This window comes from Microchirus variegatus, assembly GCF_963457635.1.
Source record: "Microchirus variegatus genome assembly, chromosome: 8".
In the NCBI taxonomy this organism is placed as follows: domain Eukaryota; kingdom Metazoa; phylum Chordata; class Actinopteri; order Pleuronectiformes; family Soleidae; genus Microchirus; species Microchirus variegatus.
The window spans coordinates 31,164,448-31,179,609 of record NC_139809.1 but is presented as its reverse complement, the minus strand read 5'-3'; the positions used below and the strand labels follow the sequence as shown (position 1 = coordinate 31,179,609).

At 40.0% G+C, this 15,162-nt stretch overlaps 1 protein-coding gene across 3 annotated transcripts in view; it reads left to right on the top strand.

The window, feature by feature from the left end:
- Positions 1 to 654: 654 nt before the first annotated feature.
- The window catches only part of wwp2 (WW domain containing E3 ubiquitin protein ligase 2), a 43,828-nt gene continuing 29,320 nt past the window's right edge, over positions 655 to 15,162 (top strand). For 2 of the 3 annotated variants that reach the window (XM_083893532.1, XM_083893530.1), the window contains exons 1-9: positions 655 to 703; positions 2,593 to 2,680; positions 4,714 to 4,870; positions 5,067 to 5,188; positions 5,923 to 6,060; positions 9,549 to 9,627; positions 11,985 to 12,148; positions 12,971 to 13,157; positions 13,450 to 13,539. In XM_083893532.1, coding sequence (XP_083749658.1) covers positions 2,605 to 2,680; positions 4,714 to 4,870; positions 5,067 to 5,188; positions 5,923 to 6,060; positions 9,549 to 9,627; positions 11,985 to 12,148; positions 12,971 to 13,157; positions 13,450 to 13,539 — 1,013 coding nt within the window. In that variant the 5' untranslated portion in view covers positions 655 to 703; positions 2,593 to 2,604. Of the gene's footprint in view, positions 704 to 2,592; positions 2,681 to 4,711; positions 4,871 to 5,066; positions 5,189 to 5,922; positions 6,061 to 9,548; positions 9,628 to 11,984; positions 12,149 to 12,970; positions 13,158 to 13,449; positions 13,540 to 15,162 lie in introns of all 3 variants that reach the window. The other variant, XM_083893531.1, reaches the window with a different exon arrangement.

The window sequence follows — 15,162 nt, the reverse complement described above, 5'->3', positions numbered from 1 at the left end:
AATATAAATTATTGACACAATTTATTACCCATAATCCTCTGTGCTATAAGAAGACAAACTTACTGCCGTTACCGACCGGAAAAACTGCAGGACTTTCACAACAAAGGTCCCTAATGTGTGCAAAATTGGAAAGAAATTGATTTGACGCCAAATTCAAAACATCAACAACAATAATAATAAAAATAATAATAATAGATAGATTTTACATAGCGCTTTTCAAGGTACCCAAAGACGCTTGAAATGGCTGGATTCACTGATATTGCAAGAAAGGTTAATTCACAATACTATTTGGCTAATTTATCTATATTTTATATTCACAAATCCAAAGTTTTAAGGAGAAAAATCCCTATTTTTGTGGAACTGATGGCGTTTTCCAAACAATAATTATCTCTTCAATGTGTGCAAAAAAAACAACAACTCCTTGTTATACTAAATATTAATAATAATTAATAATTTACTTTTTGTTGTGTATAGAATTATAGACTGTTTTTGTGAATGTCTTATTTTGTTATTCTGTATTCACGTACTCTCAATAAAGCATTTTTTTTAACAACAACAACAACAACAAACTATAAAAAACGATTGCCACAATTTATTACCCATAATCCTCTGTGCCATGAGAAGGGGGAGGGGTCACGTGGTAGCGTCAGTGAGGCGGAAATGAAAGTTGGTTAGCGACAGCAGCGGAGCGCAGCTGACAAAGGTAGGAGGAAAGGAGACATGAAAGCGGCTCTGTCGTCGTGTCAGCGGTGTCGTCGCCTCTGACGCGAGCCGCGAAACCGTCGGCGTCGCTTCCGTTACTGTCCGCCGCGCAGAGCCGCTTTCACGGACGCGTCCTTTTGACGAGATGCCCCTGCCAACCTCGATGCTAACGGTTAGCGTCCTCTCAGGTCAAGCTCGCCCCAGTTAGCCCCGCACACGCACAGGAAGTGTCACGACTTTTTACCTCCAAAACAAGAGCTCACTGGAACAGCAGAGACGTACTTTTTTTAAATATCTTTTAATCTTTCATTGAGGTGTGTAGTATTGTTGACACGAGCTTTCCGTTTGACACACACACCCGTCCGCGCGCGCCACACGTTCGCTGTCGTTCTGTGATCTTTATATATTTTTACCGCGCGAGTTTCAATGTGGAAAAACAACATTGACCGGAAGTGCGAGTGTTGACATAGTTGTCTTGTCACCCAAAAAGCCTTGTTCATCTTCCGTGTTTGTGTTGAATGCGCAGCAGCGAAGGCGGATTCGTGATGTTTGTAAAAAAAAAGCTATGTTTAAAGGAAGTACTATCAACTGTTTATATGAGCTCATAATCACACACACACACACACACCTTATCAGTGCTTTGTCATGGTGGACTTTGTGTCTCTGAGACTGATGATGATGATGATGATGTTGATATCCTCCTCCTCCTCCTAAACCTGACATAAACTACTGGTCAGCCATTGGTGGCCCGTGGGCCTAAACTGGCCCGACCAGCATCAGTATGTGGGCCACGGGAAAGATGATTAAACAAATCTGTTACTATTTTTTAATTATTTGCTTATCTTCTTCATGCCTGCTTCAGAACTTTTATTCTGAAAAGATGGATTATGTTGCAGGAATTGACAGTTAACCTAAACTAAATGTTTGGTCTGAGAAATAAAAACACAGCTGTTGTCATGGAGATACATGTATGTATGTGTATATATATGTATGTATATATGGGTATATTAGTACGTATGTATATATGGGTATATATGTACGTATGTATATATGGGTATTTATGTACGTATGTATATATGGGTATATATGTACGTATGTATATATGGGTATATATGTACGTATGTATATATGGGTATATATGTACGTATGTATATATGGGTATATATGTACGTATGTATATATGGGTATATATGTACGTATGTATATATGGGTATATATGTACGTATGTATATATGGGTATATATGTACGTATGTATATATGGGTATATATGTACGTATGTATATATGGGTATATATGTACGTATGTATTTATGGGTATATATGTACGTATGTATTTATGGGTATATATGTACGTATGTATTTATGGGTATATATGTACGTATGTATTTATGGGTATATATGTACGTATGTATTTATGGGTATATATGTACGTATGTATATATGGGTATGTATGTATATATGTATGTATATGTGTATATTTACTGTATATAAATATATGTGTATGTGTATATATGTATGTATGTATTTTTATAAATATATATACATACATATAAACACATGTATATATATTTATTTGTATATGTATATATACACATGTATATATATTTATTTGTATATGTATATATATACAAATATATATGTATATGTATATACAAACATATATATATATATATATATATATATATATATATATATAATGTGAGATTGTGAAATTTGGACAGATTAATAATCAGCTTCAATTTGTGTTGGTAATCCGATTAAATAAATGGGAAAATCAACGTAGGAAAAGTGAATAATTGAAGTTTGAACTAATTGCCGCCGTTGGCCGTCACATCCCGACGTACGCACGCACGCCCGTGTCGTACTGACCAGCGTTTGTGTTTGTTTCAGAGCTGTGATGTCATGGCGGCTGCCGGCGTGAGCAGAGCCTCGGCTGCACAGACCACGGAGAAATCTCGACTCATCCTCAACCTCAAAGGTTTGATCATTTTTCAATTCCCTGGGCCACAAAGTGTAGAAAAGTGTAGTAAAAGTCTTCCTCAGTGTTGGAAATAACGATGTTCTCATGTGTGGACGAGGTTAACGTGCCGAAAATCAATCATCGCAGAAACAAAATGGCAGAGGCAGGGTTTTATAGGCCGTCTTTTCAGGAAGCGATCAAACAGGAAAGTCTCAACACTGCCCTCTAGTTGTGAGGCCTCACAGGTGTTTTCCTCTCCTCCACCAGACGGCAGTGTTTGGTTTCCTCTCTGTTGCCCCTGTGACCCAAATCCACTCCACATGTTTTTTTTGTGTGTGAGGCTCACAACAGAACACACAGGCCGTTTCTCAATATCCATACTTGTGCGTACTTGTCCGTACTTGCGTACTCCCGTACTTGTGAAAACGTCGTCAGCCTCAGTCAAGTTCTGTTCCATTTCTCAAGAACGCAAGCAATGAGTACGGTTCTCATACCCGGAAGTGTTCTCGCTCCGCCCTTTTTACCAAGTATGCAACGGGTGGTGACTTGAGCGTACTTGGGAAAGCCATATATCCCAGAATGCATTTCGGCGGAACATAGCAGGATAAAATACAAATATAAACCTGAAATAAATATTTTTCTGTGTCCTGGAACGCAGTTTTGAAATCATTTTAGGCGAGAAATGTGTCATTTAGATGTGTCATCCAAACATGTGGTTTGTGTAATAAGATATGACGTATTTATAGTATGACAGTGGCGCTGACGGAGGTTATCAGCTCCGCCTCGGCGGACGCTGGGTGCTTACAGTGCCCAGCAGAGGGCAGCGTTACCTCGGCCTGTCCTGATCCGCTGATCCGCTGCCTCAGACGGCTCCGTCATTACATAGTTGGTGTGATCTATAGATTTGTTGTTGACGTGTTGTTTTGTTTTTAATGCAAACGTTTTGACCTGACAGTGTGAGCTTTTGTATAACATTAATGTTTAATTTATTGTAACTTTGAATTTTAGATTTATATTAAAGTCGCACTGTCATTGTATATGTATTTACATATAATGAACACTATTTTATAGTGTATAAAATATTGAAAATGTGAAAATAACAACAATTTATGCATTTATCAAAAGTATTTTATATGTTCATTCATCAACACTGTAGGTGGCGGTAATGAGGCTTAAGTGCTTGGCACCACCCGCCATTTAAACAGTAGAACAAGGAAGTACACTGCTGTTCCAATTGAAGAGATCATACTCGTTTACTCCCGTACTTGGCAACTATGTACTTCAGCTGTACTTCTCAAGTATGTACTTCCCAAGTATGCCAGTACTTGGGTATTGAGAAAGGGCCACAGTGTGTGTGTGTTTACCCACAATGCACCACATGAAGGAAATGACCACACGGATGGAAAACTGGAGTTAAAAATGCCCCAGGAACAAAAACGGCACTCTTTATTTATTTATTTACTCGCTGTACGTAAACTGGATTTCTTGATTTTGTGTCGTATTCAAGCCTCCGGCCACTAGGCGGCAGCAGACGTTTGGCATCGATTCAGAATCGCGGATGATTAGAATCGCGATTCCTATGTCAATACATTTTTTCCCCCCCACCCCTATTGCGAACAGTGGCTATCTGCACGTTCCCCCGACTTCTATACGTTATAAACCACTCACTCTCCCACACCAAAGCCCATAGAGAAAACCAGTGATTTTAACATCACAGCACACAGGAGTTGTTGATCCACTGCTGCCTCCATCACTATGTTCAAATGTCTTATTTTAATGAATTCGGCTTTGAAAATGTTTCATTTAGACTTAATTCAGTGACACAAAGTGACCACACGAGGCAGCAGTAGACCAGCAGCTCCTGTGTCCCTGTGAGCTAAAATCACTGGTTTTCTCTATGGGCTTTGGTGTGGGAGAGTGAAACAGACTGATTTCTTTTGATGAACTGATGCCACAAAAAGAGGAGCTTTACTGCATAAACGTTCTGATGTCTCGTCCTAACCCATTTTGTGTGTGTGTCTGTGTGTGTGTGTGTGTGTGTGTGTGTGCAGTGGTTTCAGCGAAGCCCCAGTCTCCTAAGCTGCCAAACCGACACTCTCGACTCAGCTCCTTCGTCGAGGTGACGGCCGACGGTTTGACCAGCGAAACCAAGAAAACTGGCAAACGCAGCGGACATGTCGAGCTGCAGTGGAATGAAGACCTCACCCTGTGAGAACACACGCACACACACACACACACTACAACACAAAACTGTATGTTTACAACTATGCAAAACTGATTACAATAATGATATGTGGTGTTTTGTTGTATTTTCAGCGAACTGTGTTTGTGGTATTGTGTGTGCGTGTGCTTGTGCGTGTGCGTGTGTGTGTGTGTATTCATGCCGTTGCCTTGTCTCTCGCAGTAATGTGACGCCTCAGAGTCGCCTGGATCTGAAGCTGTGGAGCTGCCACACTCTGAGGAAGGAGCTACTGGGCAGCGCCACCATCGACCTCCTGGACACACTGCGCACACACGATGGCAAGAGTAAGGACACACAAACATGCACACAAACACACACAAACACACACAAACCTGCACAACTCCTGCACCAAAGTCCATCGAGAAAATCGTCCATTTTAGCGCCTTTATTTGTTTTTTGAACCTCTCGCGGATGTTTAGCCAATATGTAATTATATACATGTACATACATTGTTGCTGGGGTTCCCTATACGTTATAAACCACTCACTCTCCCACACCAAAGTCCATAGAGAAAACCCGTGATTTTAACTTCACAGCAACACAGGAGTTCACAGGAGTTGTTGATCCACTGCTGCCTCCATCACTGACTTCAAACGTCTCATTTTGTCAATTCGGCTTTTGAAAATTCTTCGTTCCGATTCACCTCCGTGACACAAAGTGACCACACGAGGCAGCAGTGGACCAGCAGCTCCAGTGTCCCCTGTGAGCTAAAATCACTGGTTTTTTCTATGGGGTTTGGTGCGGGGAGAGTGAGCGGTTTACAAACAGACACAGAGTTCAATATTTATATGTAATGTTTTGTGCGCGCACACACACACACACACACACACACACACACACACACCCTATAAGCCAACAAAACAGAGACATCAAACAAGATCTGGATGAGTTGGAACAAAACTTTTTAATTTTTCTCATTACTCTGGAACCCTTCTGTTGTCCTCCACCTCTCCTCCTCCTCCTCCTCCTCCTCCTCCTCCTCCTCCTCCTCCTCCTCCTCCTCCTCCTCCTCCTGCAGTGGAGAACGTCCAGCTGAGTCTGGTGCTGCAGACGGAGAACAAAGGCCTGGTTGTAGCAGGAGGCGAACTCAACGTCTGTCTGGACGGCATGGTTGTTGATCTGGGCTCGCTGCCCAGCGGCAGTACAGCAGCAGACAGTGAGTCGCACCTTCAACACACACACACACACACACTGGATTCTCTGACCTTCTTGACTCACTCACAAAACAACTTCACTGATGTTTGTAAACCACTCACTCTCCCACACCAAAGTCCATAGAGTAAACCAGTGATTTTAACATCACAGCAACACAGGAGTTCACAGGAGTTGTTGATCCACTGCTGCCTCCATCACTGAGTTACAATGACTGATTTTAGTGAATTCGGCTTTTAAAATTCAGACTTAACTCAGTGACACAAAGTGACCACACGAGGCAGCAGAGGACCAGCAGCTCCTGTGTCCCCGTGATGGTAAAATCACTGGTTTTCTCTATGGACTTTGGTGTGGGAGAGTGAGTTCAGTTTCCTGTTTGTCTAACAGTGAAGCTAAAGAGATCAACGTGTTCTTCAGATATCGTAAAGACGCTGCTCTGCCGCTGTATACACGCACACGAACTATGAGTAGATTTTGGGATAAGTACATTTGGGGATTATGAATAGATTTTGTAATTATGAGTAGATTTTGGGATTATAAATACATTTGTGGATTATAAATAGATGTTGGAACTATTAGTAGATTATTGGATTATGAGTAGATTTGGGGATTATGAGTAGATTTTGGGATTATAAATAGATTGTGGGATTATAAATACATTTGTGGATTATAAATAGATGTTGGAACTATTAGTAGATTATTGGATTATGAGTAGATTTGGGGATTATGAGTAGATTTTGGGATTATAAATAGAGTTTGGGATTATAAATACATTTGTGGATTATAAATAGATGTTGGAACTATTAGTAGATTATTGGATTATGAGTAGATTTGGGGATTATAAGTAGATTTTGGGATTATGAGTAGATTTTGGGATTATAAATAGATTTTGTAATTATGAGTAGATTTTGGAATTATGAGTAGATTTTGGGATTATAAATACATTTATGGATTATTAATAGATGTTGGAACTATTAGTAGATTATTGGATTATGAGTCGATTTTCGGATTATGAGTAGATTTTCGGATTATGAATAGATGTTGGAACTATGAGTAGATTTTGGAATTATGGGTAGATTTTGGGATTATAAATATATTTGTGGATTATAAATAGATGTTGGAACTATTAGTTGATTATTGGATTATGAGTAGATTTTGGGATTATGAGTAGATTTTGGGATTATAAATAGAGTTTGGGATTATAAATACATTTGTGGATTATAAATAGATGTTGGAACTAATAGTAGATTATTGGATTATGAGTAGATTTGGGGATTATAAGTAGATTTTGGGATTATGAGTAGATTTTGGGATTATAAATAGATTTTGTAATTATGAGAAGATTTTGGAATTATGAGTAGATTTTGGGATTATAAATACATTTGTGGATTATTAATAGATGTTGGAACTATTAGTAGATTATTGGATTATGAGTCGATTTTCGGATTATGAGTAGATTTTCGGATTATGAGTAGATTTTCGGATTATGAATAGATGTTGGAACTATGAGTAGATTTTGGAATTATGGGTAGATTTTGGGATTATAAATATATCTGTGGATTATAAATAGATGTTGGAACTATTAGTAGATTATTGGATTATGAGTAGATTTTGGGATTATGAGTAGATTTTGGGATTATAAATAGATTTTGGGATTATAAATACATTTGTGGATTATAAATAGATGATGGAACTATGAGTAGATTTGTGGATTATAAGCAGATTTTGGAACTATGAGTAGATTTGTGGATTATAAGTAGATTTTTGGATTATAAGCAGATTTTGGAACTATGAGTAGATTTGTGGATTATAAACAGATTTTGGAATTAGAAGTAGATTTGTGGATTATAAGTAACCCTCAGAGGAAGACCCTCTCTCCACATTTATTGACTCGGCAGCGGCGTTTTTTCACGTTTCCAGGCACAGCGTGAATATTTTCACCTTCCTTTGTGGTTTGGAAGCAAAGGCTTAAATACACACACACACACACACACACACACACACACACACACACACACACACACACACACACACACACAGGGCTTTTCATAGGTGCCACACAGAGCTCACAGTGTGTCTCTGCTGAATGAACACAGGCTCAGCAGTGAGAGGTGTGTGTGTGTGTGTGTTTGTGTGTGTGTGTGTGTGTGTGTGTGGGGCACGGTTTACTTTGTTCTCCACAAACTAGTGACTTGTAAATCAGTTGTTTTTTTGTGAAAGTGAATCATTACAAAGATTCAGTTGTTCAGTCTCTGAAGGTTAATCCCAGTGAACGTGGAGGTGATTGTTGTGTCTCTAATCCACCTCAGACTCCTCTGTTAAACACATTTGCTAAATTCTGGAGATTAACTCCTCATGTTGTCAGGGATTATCAAGTCTTTTTAACTTTAATCTACAGTTCACCTTTGTTCACTTTGATTCTTGTGACGGATTTAGAGTTCATGACTCTTCTTCAGTGACGACACTCTCTGAACAATGAGAGGGATTTGGGATTATAAATGGATTTTGGGATTATAAATTGATTTTAGGATTATACGTAGATTTGGGAATTATGAGTAGATTTCGGAATTATGTGTAGATTTAGGGATCACGGGTAGATTTTGGGATTATATATAGATTTTGGGATTATGAGTAGATTTTGAGATTATGAGTAGATTTTGGGATTATAAATAGATTTTGGGATCACAAGTAGGTTTTGAAAAAGTGGATTTTGGAATTATGAGTAGATTTTTGGAACTCTAAGTAGGTTTTGGAATTATGAGAAGTTTGTGGGATTATAAGTATATTTTGGGATTATAAAAAGATGGTGGAACTATAAGTAGATTTGGGGATTATAAACACAGGAGAACATTCTTGACCCTGTGCATTAAACTGATGGTATGTTCCAAAGACGTGCTGTGACCATGTGTCAGTCCACTGGTTTCCTGTCTGACTTCACAGTCCTGATCAAATGAAAGCACAAATAATAAACACTAGGAGTTTGGTCTCAGTGACAGTGGAATAAAATCTACGTCCGGTTAAGTTGTGTGTTTATCTTCTCTTTAGTGGAGTTGTTGTTGTTGTGTTTTTAACTCTTCACTGACTGGAACATCCACACACACACACACACACACACACACACACACACACACACACACACACACATTAGACATGGGCCATTAAGAGGGAAGGGTGTGATGGACTCACTGAGCAGCTTATGACAAAATGGCTTCTCCTCATGACCACTGTTTATTTTTCTGTGTCCAACGAGGTCCAGCCACAAGAGGCTCTTTCATAGTGTGTGTGTGTGTGTGTGTGTGTGTGTGTGTGTGTGTGTGTCAGTGAGAGATTACCTATTTACTTTACTTTAAAGAGCAGCATATATGTTTGCCTCTTTGTGAGTGTATATATACAAGTATTTATACGTGTGTATATATATATATATATGTATATATACGTTACATGTACATATATTTTTACACAGACATCATATACATGTGTCTCTCTCTGCAGAGATGCTTCAGTCAGACAGACCAAACCTGAGGAGGACACAGAGTGAAGAGACGCCCACTGCTGCAGGACCTCACAGCAGGTCAGCACACACACACACACGCACACACACGCACGCACACACACGCACACACACACAGTATAGGGACTGTGTAACCTTGGTCACCACAGTTGTTTCAGTGAAACATGAAGGATTTTGACTGTAGGAGTGCCCAACTTTTTTATCTCATAAATCTGACTTTTTATCTCGTAAGTCTGACTTTCTAAGCTCATAAATCTCAGAAGTCGGATTTTTATCTCATAATTCTGACTTTTTATCTCATAAGTCTGACTTTCTAAGCTCATAAATCTCAGAAGTCGGATTTTTATCTCATAATTCTGACTTTTTATCTCATAAGTCTGACTTTCTAAGCTCATAGATCTCCTAAGTCTGACTTTTTTATCTAATAAGTCTGTCTTTCCAAGCTCATAAATCACATAAGTCGGATTTTTAGCTCATAAGTCAGACTTTTTTATCTCATAAATCGGACTTTCCAAGCTCATAAATCTCATATGTCGGATTTTTATCTCATAATTCTGACTTTTTAGCTCATAATTCTGACTTTCTAAGCTCATAGATCTCATAAGTCTGACTTTTTTATCTAAGAAGTCTGACTTTCCAAGCTCATAAAGCACATAAGTCAGACTTTTTAGCTCATAAGTCTGACTTTTTATCACATGTCGGACTTTTTAGCTCATAAGTCTGACTTTTGCTCATTATCCTGACTTGGCTCATAATTCTGACTTTTGCTCATAAGTTACTCTAAACTCCCTCTCTCTCATCTAAACTCCCCCTCCACACACACACACACACACACACACACACACACACACACACACACAGACTGTGGTGGTTTTGGTCTTAAACACAAACACACACACACATGTACACACAGAAGAATGTGAAATCTAACTTTTCAGGCGTCTAAACCAAACACGGTCAAACGCACATCGCTGCTGTTGTTGTTGTTGTGGTGAAACGGTAAAGAATCATGTCATCGCGGCGGTAAACTTGCGTAACCTCGTTCCTTCGAACGCCGGTCGCTCAGCGTTTGGGCGTTTTGATGACATTTTAAGAGAAGAATGAAGGCAGTGTGTGCCAAGACGGTTGATTAAAGCACTTACACAGAGGGTTAGCATGTAAGCATGTTAGCATGTTAGCAACCGCCAAAGCTTCATGAGCTCAGATGGTGTCGGAGAGAAACATCCAGACACCAGGAGGAAGCAGAGGTGATTTCTGTTGTTTACACACACACACACACACACACACACACACACACACACACACACACACACCTTCTTCGACTTACTGTGGTCGACTGAGCTCAGGCTGATTCCCGTCCAAGCTCGGCCTCAGCATTCCTCAGTCCTGGGGAGGGAAAGCCAACATGTTTATCTTTGCATGTTTAAAGGCTTTTGTCAGATTTACAAAGTTCTTTTTCTTTTCTTTTCTTTTTTTTGGGGAGAGACGTTTAAAACATGGCTGCCGTCAGGGGAACGTCAGGAAAAGCAGATTTTAGCCACTGCCGATGTTTACATTATCTTTAGAACACGTTCACATCTTTATCTTCACTGTTAGACAGACTTTAACAACAAGAAACTGACGTTTGTAAACCACTCACTCTCCCACACTAAAGCCCATAGAGAAAACCAGTGATTTTAGGTCACGGGGACACAGGAGCGGCTGGTCTACTGCTGCCTCGTGTGGTCACTTTGTGTCACTGAATTAAGTCTGAATTAAATATTTTAAAAGCCGGATTGACAAAATAAGACACTTGAAGTCAGTGATGGAGGCAGCAGTGGATCAACAACTCCTGTGAACTCCTGTGTTGCTGTGATGTTAAAATCACTGGTTTTCTCTATGGACTTTGGTGCAGGGAGAGTGAGTGGTTTATAAACTTCAGTTTCTTTTTATTTGAGCTTTTCATACTTAATTAAATCAACATTTAAAACAAGTCTAGAATATCTTAAACACATGAGCACGTCTTTATTCTCACTGTTAAACAGACTTTTCCAACAGGAAACTGAAGTTTGTAAACCACTCACTCTCCCTGCACCAAAGCCCATAGAGAAAACCAGTGATTTTAACATCACAGGGACACAGGAGTTCACAGGAGTTGTTGATCCACTGCTGCCTCCATCACTAAATTCTAATGTCTTTTCAATGACTTAACTTTGTGACACAAAGTGACCACACGAGGCAGCAGTAGAGCAGCAGCTCCTGTGTCCCCGTGAGCTAAAATAACTGGTTTTCTCTATGGGCTTTGGTGTGGGAGAGTGAGTGGTTTACAAACCGTTGTAAAAGTCTGTCTAACAGTGAAGATAAAGATGTGAACATTGTTCCACCACCTCGCCTCGACTTGCTCCACATCCCATCCCTGTGCGTCTCTCTGTCTGCAGGACTAACAGACACTCGGTGGGGGGTTCACAGAGCGGTTCTCCAGGCTGCTCCAGCAGGAGCTCTCTGACCAATGGCGAGCTGCCTGAGGAGCAGGGCGCCGCGCCGGCTTCGTCCGCTCACCGCCTGTCCTCGAAGAGTCACGCCGGTCAAGGAAACAGCGCAGGTAAACGCCACGTTCACAGGATTTACACTGAAATAACGCACCACTTTCTAATGATTATAAAAGCAGTGATTTTTCTTCATGTAGATATTTAGACACACGTGAAACGTGGCTAATAAAAACAAACAAATAAAATCCACCTCAGACTAACCCTACAACGTCTTTAAAAGCATGTTTCACGTCTTTATCTTCACTGTTAGACAGGAAACTGACGTTTGTAAACCACTCACTCTCCTGCACCAAACCCATAGAGAAAACCAGTGATTTTAACATCACAGCAACACAGGAGTTCACAGGAGTTGTTGATCCACTGCTGCCTCCATCACTAACTTACAATGACTGATTTTAGTGAATTCAGCTTTCAAAATTCTTCATTCCAATTTATTTTAGTGACACAAAGTGACCACACGAGGCAGCAGTAGACCAACAGCTCCTGTGTCCCCGTGAGGTAAAATCACTGATTTTCTCTATGGGCTTTGGTGTGGGAGAGTGAGCGGTTTACAAACGTCAGTTTCCTGTTGTTAAAGTCTGTCTCACAGTGAAGATAAAGACGTGAACGTGTTCTTAAGATATCGTAGACTTGTTTTAATGTTGATTTTATTCAGCATAAAAGGCTCAAGTAAAAAGAAACTGACGTTTGTAAACCACTCACTCTCCCACACCAAAGCCCATAGAGAAAACCAGTGATTTTAACATCACAGCAACACAGGAGTTCACAGGAGTTGTTGATCCACTGCTGCCTCCATCACTGACTTACAATGACTGATTTTAGTGAATTCGGCTTTTAAAATCCTTTGTTTGTGCCTCCTCCTCCCTTACCCTCAGGCGGCGGTGGCATCATTAGCAGCAGCAGCAGCCCTCCTCCTCCTCCTCCTCCTCCTCCTCCTCCTCCTCCTCCACCAGGACAGGAAGCTCTGGGTCCAGCCGGTCCAGCAGAGCCCGGTCCAGACTCCACGCCCAGCTCCAGCACGGAGCAGAGCAGCAGCAACGCCACAGAGTCCCTCCCTGCAGGGTGAGAACCTAAACGCCATCGATCCTGTGTGGGCGTGGCCTAAATGAAGACAGTGTTGATTTATAAAACTATACCGTTGTCTCTCTCTCTCTCTCTCTCTCTGTGTGTGTGTGTGTGTGTGTGTGTGTGTGTGTGTGTGTGTGTGTGTGTGTGTGTGTGTGTGTGTGTGTGTGTGTGTGTGTGTGTGTGTGTGTGTGTGTGTGTGTGTGTGTGTGTGTGTGTGTGTGTGTGTGTGTGTGTGTGTGTGTGTGTGTGTGTGTGTGTGTGTGTGTGTGTGTGTGTGTGTTTTCAGATGGGAGCAGCGAGTGTTGCCTCATGGCAGAGTTTACTACGTCGACCACAACACCAAGACCACAACCTGGGAGAGACCACTGCCTCCAGGGTAGGCCTGTGTGTGTGTGTCTGTGTCTGTTTGTGTGCGTTTGTGTGTGTGTGTGTGTGTGTGTGACAAAGTATAGTATGACGTTTTTGTCAAATTTTGGCCCAAAAATTTTGGGTAATTTTTTTCCCCCACATTTTGGACGACATAGTATAGTATGACGTTTTTGACAAAATTTTGGACCAAAAATTACCAATCGAAAAAGTTTTCCAGCCGTTTTTGCTCTGGGGCGCCACCAGCAGACATTTTATGGTACTGCAACCAGTAGTTCTTTATAGATGTCATTCATGAAGGAGATATTTGTAATAGTGTTGATTTATAAAGTGGAAATGCTGGTCCTCACTTTGTCTGCAACTCGGTCCTCAGTGTGCAGCAAGTACAAGAGTGTGTGTGTGTGTGTGTGTGCGCGCACACACTGTTAGACAGACGACTGAGCTCTAGACGTCACATGACTCAGGGGTCGTCTCTGTGAAACGCCATCGCAGGATAAACAGCGAAATGAAGAAGCAGTGAACGTATTCTGAATACACCACAGACTGTTAATCTGGTGCAGATTTAACATACATACAGATTAACCTCATCACTATCATATATATAAGAAGACCAAGTGAACCTGATCAATATAGATTTAACTATGGGTTTGTGTGGGGACTGACTGATCACCACGTTCTCAACGACAACGTCCTGCTATAAGTAGATTATAGCAGGAATAATTAGTAGAGTAGATTATGGCAGGAATTATAAGTAGATTATGGCAGGAATTATAAATAGATTATAGCAGGAATAATAAGTAGATTATGGCAGGAATTATAAATAGATTATAGCAGGAATAATAAGTAGATTATAGCAGGAATTATAAGTAGATTATAGCAGGAATTATAAGTAGATTATAGCAGGAATTATAAATAGATTATAGCAGGAATAATAAGTAGATTATGGCAGGAATTATAAGTAGATTATAGCAGGAATTATGAGTAGATTATAGCAGGAATAATAAGTAGATTATAGCAGGAATTATGAATAGATTATGGCAGGAATTATAAGTAGATTATAGCAGGAATTATAAAAAGATTATAGCAGGAATTATGAATAGATTATGGCAGGAATTATAAGTAGATTATAGCAGGAATTATAAATAGATTATAGCAGGAATTATGAATAGATTATGGCAGGAATTATAAGTAGATTATAGCAGGAATTATAAATAGATTATAGCAGGAATTATGAATAGATTATGGCAGGAATTACAAGTAGATTATAGCAGGAATTATGAATAGATTATGGCAGGAATTACAAGTAGATTATAGCAGGAATTATAAATAGATTATAGCAGGAATTATAAGTAGATTATAGCAGGAATTATGAATAGATTATGGCAGGAATTACAAGTAGATTATAGCAGGAATTATAAAAAGATTATAGCAGGAATTATAAGTAGATTTTGGAATTATAAGCAGACTGTGGATATGGATCTATAAGTAGTAAAGGGGGCGGAGCTTACGTGTATGAACGCCTCATCCAGAACATTTACTACAGCTGTAAGGTGCTGGAAAAGACCTGGAAAAGACCTGGAAAAATAGCCTGGAAAAGTGCTTGAATTTGACCCTGGAAAAAGGCGTCAAAGAA